This window comes from Ylistrum balloti, unplaced genomic scaffold (assembly GCF_031769215.1).
Source record: "Ylistrum balloti isolate Yb309-2 unplaced genomic scaffold, AGI_CSIRO_Ybal_v1 Utg370292, whole genome shotgun sequence".
NCBI lineage: Eukaryota > Metazoa > Mollusca > Bivalvia > Pectinida > Pectinidae > Ylistrum > Ylistrum balloti.
In genome coordinates this window covers 68,693-82,035 of record NW_026782221.1, presented here as the reverse complement: position 1 = coordinate 82,035, position 13,343 = coordinate 68,693, and the positions used below count along the sequence as shown (strand labels likewise).

The window sequence follows — 13,343 nt, the reverse complement described above, 5'->3', positions numbered from 1 at the left end:
TTACCAATAAATGCATGTCATTCTGCAAGAAAATGTTATGTTTCTCCTTACCAATTGGTTCTGCATGAAAACCTGAAAGATACTATACCAAAGAACAATAAAATTATCTACAGGAAAAGGAGATGTTCAGAAAAAGTGTTGACACCCTATGATGTGATGTGTGCTTGTTCCTCATAAGTATACTGAGTGGCTTCGTTGTTGTCGAAATATTCTGTAAATGTCACATGACACAACAGCGCCTTCCAATACGAATGAAGAATCAGATAAGTAAGATTTATTCGTATTTTTGTTTCGCCCATCTACTGGTGTACACGCTTGTTGTATCAATTTAAAACGTTTGACATGTACAAAATTGCCATGTCCATCAAATCTATAAAAAGAGTAATCCCATTAAATCCTGCAGACATTATGGCACTTCCAGCTTACATGAACTAAGCTTTCTTGACAACAAAGACAATTTTACCTATACATTACAAATTTTTTTCCAAAGAAGAAATACTGGTTAATCTTACTTTAGTGTTACAATCATTTAGACTGACTGTTCATGATAAGGATACGGACCTCCCCCGTTTATATTATATTCCTAAAGTTCACAAGAATCCGTATAAACGGCTGTTTACTGCTGTCTCATATAGCTTCTTACCACTATTCTTAGTACCATCAAACCTGAATTACAGTCTTATTGTAGTACTCTCTGCTTAAGAAGAGGAATCACACATTTGTCAATTTTGAAAACTCCAAAGAGCTTTTGACCAATCTTCGACACCTTCTTCTGAAAAATATTTTTACTATAAGAACATTGAACTTTTCCACCCTGTATACCACCAAACCCCATCCTAAACTGAAAAAAACCGCCTTCGTTCTCTTGTTATGAGAGCCTTCTTCTCCAAAAAGTGAAGAGCGGTACAAATCTATGGTTGTGAACTAAACTGAGACGTATTTCATGAAAACAACGTCCAAGTCAAAGAAGAAATGTACACATGACGACATTATAACAAAATGATCGAGTTTCTGGTTGACAACATCTTCATAACGTGTCACAAAGACTTGTCTTTACATAACAAGAGATGTTTTATCACGTCCATATTATATACCTACCAGAATTGGGAAAAAAAAAACAAAACAGACTCTCCTTCATCAACCACTCATCTCAATCTTTTCCTTCAACAAAACCAAAACGGACAGCTTTCCTCCAAGCTGTATGATAAGTAGGATGATTTCGATTTCCCTATTGTGAATTTTCTTTTCCTTGATAGCAACAATCCTACATTCCCAACACATGGTGTTTAAACGTCTTTGTTGGTTCGATATTTAAGGGCTTGTTTTCGATATCATGATATTCATACAAAATGTCGTCAACTGGCAAGACAAACTCAAAACACAGGGTTTCACGAGATGCAGGCTGGTGCAAATTATGGAAATATGTGTACGTCGTCATAGAGATCCAAATGAGAAATATACACTATTCTTTGTGCAATATAAAGCCTGATTATCATTAGTTTTGCCTGTTGGTTCTGTTATTGTATACCTTGTACTAGTTTGAGAACCGGACATTATTTGCTAGGATTGACCAAGATTTATATGGCAAGTGTCGATTGAAGAATAATGATAGCGAGTATAGTGTAGTATAGTATTAATTAAACTGTCTATACAGCTGTTTCAACATTCATTTATACCATCTGACTACTGCATTTATGTCTGTAAAAGTTGATGAAATGAAAACGTTCACCTCCAGTAATGTTGAAGCCCAAAACGAATCGGAACAGTCAGAAATGTAGATGGAGATTTGCGCCAACAGGAACCAAATTATTCAATAAATGTCATAATTTGTTTTAATTAGTTTGAATTATCTAGAATATACACAGATATTTGACGTTCTTTTGAAATTACCACGCATATATATATATTACGATTCCTTTAGCATAAACGGCAAGTGCACATCCCCATTCAGTTTTTGACACTTTTCACGATCACTTCGGATTTTCCACAGTCGTCCATAGGTTTTAAAGTTTAGGAACTTACAATCAGTGACGAGCGGACGAAACATCTGTATGGTGCACTTTAATTCAATATTCGGTTCTACTGTATATAATTCTAAATATAATGAAAGGAACTATTCACTTGTAATTCATTTGTACAATCGTTGTTTTTTTTTCAATATTATATGATTTCAAACCTTGATTCACAAAACAGAATACAATTAGCCTTCCGGAACACGTGGTCGTATTATCATGTATGATGTAGATTACAGTCTTACTGTTTAAGTATTTCATTTTCTTTAATAAAATGTTGTATCTTTTATTTTATATGCTAAAAACCATTGGTATTTTAATATATGTCAGAAATCACAGAAACTATGTATACACAATGTACACTTTAAAAGTTTATATTGAATCTCTATTTGTCACGTCCGTACGGTCAGGGCTCTAGTCTTTGAACTACACTACATTCTTTACGAGTGTTCATGGTGTCTGGTTTTAGGTGTCTATTCCTCAATATATAACCCTACAGTGTGTACCAGCTGCCTCGGTAGGAGATTAAGATGGAGTGCAATAGACGATCAAAAACAATGTAATGGTAGTTAGAGCGCTCCACTAGTTAGATGTTAGACCGTTTATCAAGGAAGGCAGCAATATCTTCACTATGCAGGAATGGTCTAATAAACAGAGAGGTCGGTAATGGTGGGAAGGCGACCAACACACACCTGTTTGGGTGGTGTTAGGGGAAGACTGTCGTGATCCAGGTATTTAGACCTGACCTGGCTGATGAACAGGGAGCGATTAATCTAATTACGTTGTTTGTATTACCAAATTGAGAGTGTATAAAATGTGGTATCAGAGAGTCGTCAGGTATTGTTTCCGTAACCGTTCTCTCAGATTAACCATCATTTACTTAAAATAAATACCTTTCGATCAAAGTCAGAATAATGAAACGCTAAACGGAAGACAAAATGATTGTGTGTTTAATTGACAACAAAACCACTAAAATTATACCAATGTTAAAATTCGTTTAAATAATTATAATTATCATTTTTAATCAAGTCATTATAGTGAATATTCCTTCAAACATTTTCCGTGATTCACTGTTCCTCCGAAATACTTAAAGGGCTATAAATGATATAACGGTTTGGTCTGTCAATAAAACGACAGACTCTTTGTATAAGGTGACAAATCAAAATATTGCACCAAAGATTGTAAATTTCAGGACATGTACAACTTATTCCACCTATAAAAAGTACCCCCAAAAATATTAAAGATAGACTTAGAACAATTAATGTTTTATCATAGAATTAAAATGTTTAATTTACATGTCAATATCAATACCACAATAAAACCTAACCGGGGACTTTTGTGATTTAAGTGACTTTCAATGCCATCTAAAGCGTACTCATTATGTCGCATAGAAATAGACGGGTCGACGTCAAAATGTCTATTCCAGATGACGGATTGCGCTGTCAATAGTGAATCATTACATTTATTCACATCGACTTAAACTCGTCTGAAGATGGCCACATATATAAAGAATGTAAAGATAACCGTTAAACTGTTATGTAATGACATTAATATGCGTTATGAATGGCAGATTTTGGAGGCAGACATAGTGTGCAATATGATGTTCAAAGTTCTGTCATTTATATCGGTCATAAATGCCATAAAATTACCGTTCAATGTTTAAATACATATCTGCATTTCACTAACATGGGCTAATTTGCCTGCTTCTGAAATTCTTTATGAAGTTATTCTTTTTTCTCTGTATCTAAATGTTAAAGTTTTGTTGTAGAAATATTCCTAAAAACGACTTGTAAAACATGAATGGGGGCGCATCTTGATTCTGGTTTGTCATTTCAGTGACACAGTTGGAAATGTATAAGTGTATAAAAAAAAACCCACATTGCCTCTAGCATGAAAAATGGGAAAAAATATCTAAAGACAACCATTTTCTATATATGCTGCCATGTTTTCTATAAAATAATGTTACATTAATAGAAGTATTGACGAACAGTCAGATATATGGATACTTATTGGCCAATAATAGACCTTACTAAGACAAATACAATTTACAATTGACGATACAAGTCAATATATAGCTCTTTGTGGCGGACGATTCAGTGACCAACAGTTTCGTGAATGATATATGTCATGTTACAGATAGACTAGAAACTCTGATGTAGTATAATTGTCGGCTGTCATTAATGAGCAATACACTATGTAGTTTATAATAATGTTATGTTATGTTTAATCACGTGAAACACTTAACAAGTAACTATTTAATAGTGTGAACATGACAGGTAACAGCAGGTGAGTAATCAATGACAATTTGGCATAGGTTGAAATAAATTATCCTAAACTTATTTCACCAGTTAGGAAGATTTATCATACGTGTTTTACTTAATATATTGTATGTATACAGTGCCTATAATGATTAGCCCCTTTGAGACAGCTATATATCACATCTAACAATGACGTGATATCTATCATATTAATTTTATCTTCATTTCATTTGTTGTATTTTCTTTTATTTTTGTGTTGTCTCCTCAGCGCCTGTTTTTTGTATTTATTATATTTTTGTGTTGTATCCTCAGCGCCTGTTTTTTGTAACCTCTTATTTTTGTGTTGTCTCCTCAGCGCTTGTTTTTTGTATTTATTATATTTTTGTGTTGTATCCTCAGCGCCTGTTTTTGTATTTTATTCTATTCTGATTTTGTCTCTTCAGTGATTGTGGTTGTAATCCATTCTATTCTTGTGTTGTCTCCTCGGTGCCTATTTCTTGTTTTCTTCTTTTCTTTTTGTGGTATTTCCTCAGTTCCCACTTTTCTATTTTGTTCCATTGGTGTGATGTCTCGTCAGTTCCCACTTTTCTATTTTGTTCCATTGGTGTGATGTCTCGTCAGTTCCCAATGTTGTAATTTGTTCCATTGGTGTGATGTCTCGTCAGTTCCCAATGTTGTAATTTGTTCCATTGGTGTGATGTCTCGTCAGTTCCCAATGTTGTATTTTGTTCCATTGGTGTGATGTCTCGTCAGTTCCCAATGTTGTAATTTATTCCATTTGTGTGTAATCTTTTTAATTCCTGTTAAATATTGTTCTTCATCGTATACGTATATCATAAATTGGTAGAATACTTATATCTACTTTTTATTTCTTGATACAAGAATCATTTGATACCGCTGATAATATATATCCTATATATATACATTGTATTATATAGCGCTACAATGTACTTAATTTAACATTGATGGATAGCTCCTTTGTAAACGTCATTTCACTGAAATTCCCAATGATATTTCGTCACATTTGCATTCCATTATCACACCACTTTACAGGTGCCTGAGTGTAATAAATCTATGTTAGACATATCGATATATTCCTGGAACGTGAGCACCTAGCATGACGGGGCATGTATAAACTTTATGGCAGATAGCTATTGGCAGATAAATATATTTTCGTCAGTTCTTTGTGAATTAAAATCAGTGTTCAATAAATTATTTGACTACATGACCTTGTATAACCTGCATGTGAAAATATATTTCATAAATCGAAATCTCAGTGTGTTTTTAAAAATTTTACGGAAATACACGTATACCTTGTGACATTTTTTTATTAGAAAATTTGATTGAAATTTATAACATGTGATCTAGTTATAATTTTTCCCGGCATTTTGAAATGCGCACTTTACTTTTAAGGCGTACATTTGTACCTATTGCAGCAACTGTCATTGAAATCCACGACACAGCTTCTGAAGGAAGCAGTCCAGTTAGATTTGAGGACAATATCTCTGACGACCCTGGCTATTAGCAATCCGAAACGAAATAAAGAAGTAAACAAATCAGAGGTAAACAATAAATAACAATAATAGAAAGAATGAACGCCGCAGCTGGACAGTCTGTGTACGTAACTACAAGGACAAGATGTCAAAGGTGTACAATAAGTCTCATCCTACTGTACAAGTGCAATCTGAGATGTGTACGCTAAGTCACGTGGCACTCTACCGGGACAATCTGAGATGTGTACGGTAAGTCATGTTGTACACTACCGGGACAATCTGAGATGTGTACGGTAAGTCACGTGATACTCTACCGGGACAATCTGAGATGTGTACGGTAAGTCATGTTGTACACTACCGGGACAATCTGAGATGTGTACGGTAAGTCACGTGGTACTCTACCGGGACAATCTGAGATGTGTACGGTAAGTCATGTTGTACACTACCGGGACAATCTGAGATGTGTACGGTAAGTCACGTGGTACTCTACCGGGACAATCTGAGATGTGTACGGTAAGTCATGTTGTACACTACCGGGACAATCTGAGATGTATTCGGTAAGTCACGTGGCACTCTACCGGGACAATCTGAGATGTGTACGGTAAGTCACGTTGTACTCTACCGGGACAATCTGAGATGTGTACGGTAAGTCACGTGGTACTCTACCGTGACAATCTGAGATGTGTACGGTAAATCACGTTGTACTATACCGAGACAATCTGAGATGTGTACGGTAAGTCACGTGGTACTCTACCGTGACAATCTGTGATGTGTACGGTAAGTCACGTTGTACTCTACCGGGACAGTCTGTTGGACGTGTTGGGTAATTAGTGTCATTATTTACCTAGGTCATTGAACGGATATGTCTGACAACATAAATGATGTCACCACTTTGACATTAACGATTGTAGGTAACACGTTCAATATAAGACATTAATTATGTACAAACCAAATCCTTTAACAAGGAAGCTACGTTAACTTATTGTACTGATCGCTGATAACATTTCATGTATGTCAAGTTGTTACTCGGTGTTCCTATGTTGGCACATTATAATATTGATCATCTCTCTAACGTTGGCTTTATCAGAATTATTTAATAAAGGAATACCCGATGGGACATGTTCTTAGCATGTACTTTGGATTTGTTTCTAGTGAGTTCAAACTGCCAACAAAGTGCAACATTTGACGTTTGACACAGAAAAAGATAAATGAAAAAAGGAGAAAATTTTGAGCAAATTCACGAGCTGATTATTAGTTACATTGTGTTATACCGGGGCGTTGATTATCAGTAAAACCAACTCTATAGTTGGATTTTCTAATTTAGAAATATGATAATTACCTGTTGTGAGACTGATACGATTTTATGTAATCAGTAGTTTGATACAGATGATCAATGTCTCAGTGCGAGGTGCACCTTGTATTTGACTCATCTTTCTTTTCTGATTATAATTTGCAAGTTTCATAGACATGATAATTGACTCACAGGTGTTTGACATGACCATTGACTCACAGAGTAACTGACTCACCAGTAGGTTATACTTCATATTTGATTCGCAGAACCATTAACCATTAAGTGTGCTAGATATAATTATTGACTCGTCACCGTGTTAAACCTAATATAGGACTCGCCAATATGTATTTGGCCTGATAAATGACTCACCTTGGTGTTAGACTTAATCATTGACTCGTCAATGTATTTGACTTGTTAACTGACTCACCAGTGTGTTAGACTTGTTAACTGACTCACCGGTGTGCAAGATTTGTTAACTGACTCACCGGTGTGTTAGACTTGTTAACTGACTCACCAGTGTGTTAAACTTGTTAATTGACTCACCAGTGTGTTAGACGTGTTTACTGACTCATCAGTGTGTTAGACGTGTTAACTGACTCACCAGTGTCTTAGACTTATTAACTGACTCACCAGTGTCTCAGACTTGTCTTACGATAAACAGATTGTTAAATGAAGACGACTCAGACCTCACAACAGTATAAGATTATGAAATATAGGCCCGCGGCTCGGAGTGATGAAACATTTCGTGTTAATGAAAGGAATATGTATAATACACCCATCTATATATCGTCTGAACTAATTCCATTTATGATATATATCTTTGAAACAATTTTTCCATTGTCCCTCTAGATATACACGTATCACTTATTCCTTAACGAGAATATTTATGTGATTAAAACAATAGAGATGTTACAAATATATAACCAGGTGATTGAAAGTTTTATCATGATATGGTATATATATATAAAGTAATTAAAGAACACTGTTGTGGAGTTTAATTATGAACCAATTATTTTACACTTAAAGACCTTTAAAAACCTCATGGTTTTTGTTAAGTGTATCCAGTGCGATGTTTTATATATTCCAGACGATGTCATTAATTATAATACTAGGTAAGTGTTATTTTTAGTATTGACCATGAGCTGGCAGTTTTTGATGTGAATGATTGCTAGCTGAATGGCTTATGATTGTTAAATGTAATATCAAACACTGTATCGCATTAGTTATATATGGGATGTTCTCTAGAAGATGATATATGTCATGTAATATATAATATTTAATTGAACAGTATTCCTGTATTGGTTATTTGATATCAAGACCAATAAAACTGTTCCCAGTATGGTAGTTTATAAATATATCTGATGAGCCAACAATCAAATACGCATGCGCGATGGTTTTTTTTTTTTTTTTTTTTGTTTTTGTTTTTTTAACCTGATCCTTTTAGAATCAAAATACCAGATCATATGATGTAGATTGTTTCGTTGAATGTTAAATAAATGATCTGTAATCGTGAAAATGACCCAAAAATAAATAGTGAGTGGTCCTTATATACTGTCGGACTTTCGTCGGTTCATTGATGATGTACCTTTAAGGGGGTTGACATTAGGGTTATATAAGGTCACAATAGTCGCTAATTATTACAAGTAATTATGTACTAATTAATGCTCAGCCATGTTGTATATAACAAATACATTAGCGATAAACAGTCTCACAGTTAACCAGATATAAAACCTGTTTTCTCTTTCTGTTATGTACTATAACCTGTTCCTTAGGTGTACTGTGTAATAACATTGTCAGTATCAAATTAACCAATGTTAATCGATATCAAAATTACTTTTGAATAATGCAATTCCATATCATCATTTTCAGTAAAGGAAAAAAAGCGGAACATGTCACATAATTTAAAAGCATTTATTTCATTAAATATAAAATCACATAATATCAAGTATTTCCTTTAAAATTTGCAGGCAGACACACCTCCCCAGATGTAACATATTTATACCATTGAATCAACTGTACATGTCTTATTTAAATAGATCCCTTGATAAAAAAGGTGCTATATAGCGCTGACATGTAAGGATGACATGTATATCATAGTTCATACATGTATAATTACCATAAATTATAATCCTGTGACGAATAGGCAAAAACAGACACAAGAAAGATATAATTTACAAACCATTATCTCATTATAGAAGAAGGATGTAAATCATAGTTAAACTTAATTATTTTCTGTCAAAATAACACCTTTGATGACGATAGTTCTATAAAGCTGAATCATAAATAATGATGATCTTTACTAGGAAATGATAAACAGTCGGGAGCTTTACGGACATTTCCGTCGTTGTTTACAGGTATTGGGAATCAACATACACGGAAATGTCCGAATGATTTTTGATGTTTTCCGAAATAGACACCGTAAAGTTATGATTTTCCCGTAAAATTTGTTGATCGAGTGAGAATTTCGTTTGAATTATTAAGAGGTCAAGATAAAGGCTTAGGAAGACAAACTAGTGTTTGTCGAGGTTATTAACGTTGATTTAACAGACATTTCGGTATTTCAACATAATGTTTTACCGCGCATCATGAAAAATGTCCGAATGTCGAAAGTATGAATTTCCGTAATAAAAAGCAAAAACCAGACAAACCATAGGCATCTTGAAGTAAGGAAATTTAACAGAAATATACAATCGTAATTATGTTGTTAGTATCAGAGCTCAATCAAACTCTCAAATTTACCAGAGTACACAAATTAAGTATAGATACCTGGCTGATTGGGATTTCATGAAGGCATCTCTCTGTGATTGGCGAACATGATATGGGGTACGATTCTCAAAAACATCTTAAGGAACGTTAATATATTTACGATAAGTTGAAAAAATCGCGCTCCTCAGAATGTCGTTTATTGAATTAGAAAGGTTGGAATAATGATCGGATTCTTTGTCGTGTTGAGAGATTACCTATTGTAAATCCCGTTATCAGATACATACTATTTTGTCATCAAAATATTTCGAAATACATTTTATTTACATTAATATCAGGACAGTTAGTCATAACTTCGCTCTTAAATGGATTTCTTAAGAAGTAAACTATCACAAATTATATGCTGATTTACAATTTGATTGTAAATGCCATATCTAAAGATGATATTTAAAACACAACAAGAATACATTTCCATAAGCAACGAGACAAAACGCGACGATAAATATCATAACATTGGTGAAAACAAGAATAATTTAATATATTTGATTAATGGTCATGGATAAATGCATTGTATGTGACTTGGCCCGAAGAATATTATTCATCTGAGACACAAATGTGACATGAATGACACATAACACCTCGTATCTAAAGGTAATTGCATAACAAGCCAAAAATGTTTCCTCCTTATACAATTATAATTAATATTTCTTTTCAAATATTTGGTACGTAAATGTCTTACGAACGATAAATAAAATAGACCGACAGGGCAGTTTAACATCCCTTTCGTATAGGTGAACGTTCTACCAAATTAAGACGTCATCTATGACAATAAATTTAGCACTTTCAGGAGGCTACAACTTAATATACATAAGGGTCGGAACCCCTTAACACTGCCAAGGACTGTCCACTTGGAGGTTCTGTAGAGTCGTCGGCTTTTTCATCCATTCAATGATATCCTTAATGGCCAGAATATAAACGTCGTTCATGGTGCTTAATTTGTCAACAAACATCTGTAGCCCCTCCAAATTTTTAGTAAAAAATGGATGTGAAAACCAAATATGGCGAAGATGTATTCCGAAGGGCGCTTTGTTGGTTTGATAGTGAGATTTGAAGTTGTTCCACAGGAAGTTAAATGTATCGTTAGCCGTGGGAGGAGAAAACATGCAGCCGTCCACGTAATTACAGATGTACAGATTACGATAGTCAATAATGGGGGTGTTAGGGACCTCCCACACCCCGGGATATGCTGACCTGGGACAATCTGGTATCACACAGGACTCCTTCCAACCGTAATCTAAGGTAAACGGCCAGTACTTATTGCCAGAGCTCTCGCGAGGGACAGTTAATGTGGAATCGTAAAGGTATCCGTATTTCATTACTTTTTCAAACTGACCGTCCCCTAACGGCTTCAGGTTAGGACTACGCCAACCTTTCGGTTTAATGTCAAGCTTGCTTAGTTCTGTAAGTTGTGACATCATTTCATCATTGAGAACGTGTTGATCGTTAAAATGTACCCCGTTATAGCCCTTGGATGCAATTTCCATTCCTCGGTCCTTCAGGAGTTTCAGATACATTCTAAACGTACCCGACTGCGAGACAAAAAATGTAGCACTTACCGGACAATTGTCAGGGTTCTTCCGGGAAGCCGGAAGAAGTCTAGCCAATTTTCCATAAACCTGATAATTAAGTACACCGTCCACTGTAAAAAATACCATTTGCGGAATGTCCGACACCGGAAGTCCACCCGGGATACTCTTCCCAGCACAATAACAATCCGGTAGATGGCAGTTTACTTCCTGATGACAGCTTTCGCTGGGTATAGGACCCGGTAAACGTGCTTTATACCTGTGGACATCCGTTGTCGATATTGGTTTCGTTTTCGTCGTCGTTGACATTGTTGTGGTTGTCGTAACCGGTTTCCGTGTCGTTGTCGTTACTTTCGTTGTTGGCTTCGGTGTCGTCGTTGTTGGTTTTGGTGTCGTCGTTGTTGGTTTCGGTGTTGTTGTCGTCGTTGTTGGTTTCGGTGTTGTTGTCGTCGTTGTTGTTGTAGTTGTTGTTGGTTTCGGTGTTGTTGTCGTCGTTGTTGTCGTCGTTGTTGTTGGTTTTGGTGTTGTCGTCGTTGTTGTTGTCGTCGTCGTTGTAGTCGTCGTCGTTGTTGTAGGTGGTTTTGGAGTCACCAGACCACATCCCCAGGGTTCAAAACTGGGAAGTTCAGAAAGCTTTGTCGGGCGTCTCATCCAGTCCAGCACCTGTTTAACGTTGACGATATAAACGCCTGGGTACTGCATCATATCATGAATGGCCCTATCCATAGCTTTGAAGTTATTAGGTGACATGAACCAGGCATAGTGCATGTTGAAACCTAGCGGAGCCCGGTTACCGTTATAGTGACTTAGGAAGTTGTCCATGATGTACTTATAAGCCTGCTCCTCCGTAGCTGGTCGGTTATAACAACCGTCAACATAAGCACAGGAAAACTGATCTTTGAAATCACGCATGGCGTTGACAGGTACTTCCCAGAAGCCTTTGTGACTTTGTTGAGGACATGGACGAATTTGGCAGTTATACGGCCATCCGTAGTCCAGTGTAAAGGGGAAAGGACTGCTGTCACGCATGTGAGCGCGTTTGTGTGTCAGTGAAATGTCGTACTGGTAGCCAAGCTGCTTTAACATATTCACCTGACTGTCTCCCGCCGTCTGTAAGAAAGGGCTCCTCCAGCCAACAACGTCCTCAGACTTTGCACCAGCAAGGTTGATAATATTGTTTTTCTGGTCGCGCGCCTCACGCAACACTTTCGCGCCGGTGTTTATGTTAGTGTGGGTGACACTATGCACGGCCAGTTCGTAACCAAGATCTCGGTACTCACGTACAACGTTGTACTGGGTGTATTGATGGGAAATGTATAAAGTTGGAGTTATTCTACAACCATTTGGATTTTTTCGTTCACTTCGGAATAGCACACGGTAATATTCCGAGGCAGATCCGGTCACGGCATCATCCAACCCAAAATAGATCATTTGAGGAATATCACTGCGGTTCATAAAATGTTGCAACGTACTGCAGAAACAGTTGGGTAGGTGACAATTGACACCCTGCTGGCACCCAAAAGGGAGTGTGGACACGACTGTCGACACGACAAGGAGAAGAAAGCACCATAGCAGATACATCGCAGTAACTGTGGGATAATTACTGTCCAATGTGTTTAAGTTCTGACGATGTTACGTACGAGCAGTGCTTAAGTCAGCACTCTCCAGCTATCTTGTCTGCCACAGAATGATGAGAGACTGTGTCAGGGACCTATATATATATAATCTCACCTGTAGAGAGGTCGACGCCTGCATCTCAGGTGTATCGTACAGGTATAGATTTTAGACTTACTTCACTTCCTACACGTCGTGTGACATGCTCTCTCTTTCTCACGTGTACGACTCCACCCTTAGTGTTACCTAACATTTGATTGGCCTGTCACCATTAATTGATAAATGTTCGTATGTCATGCCGACTGGAGCACGGCCCACATCTTCCTGTCTCTCCATACCAATAACTTATGAGAACACGAAGATTATCTAATACCTCAGTGTAAATG

At 36.4% G+C, this 13,343-nt stretch overlaps 1 protein-coding gene across 1 annotated transcript; it reads right to left on the bottom strand.

Moving 5' to 3' along the window:
* Window positions 1-10,641: 10,641 nt before the first annotated feature.
* Window positions 10,642-12,924, bottom strand: LOC132552991 (uncharacterized). Its single transcript, XM_060217197.1, has one exon. The coding sequence runs from the start codon at window positions 12,922-12,924 to the stop codon at window positions 10,642-10,644; it is 2,283 nt and encodes a 760-aa protein (XP_060073180.1).
* Between the last annotated feature and the right edge of the window lie 419 nt (window positions 12,925-13,343).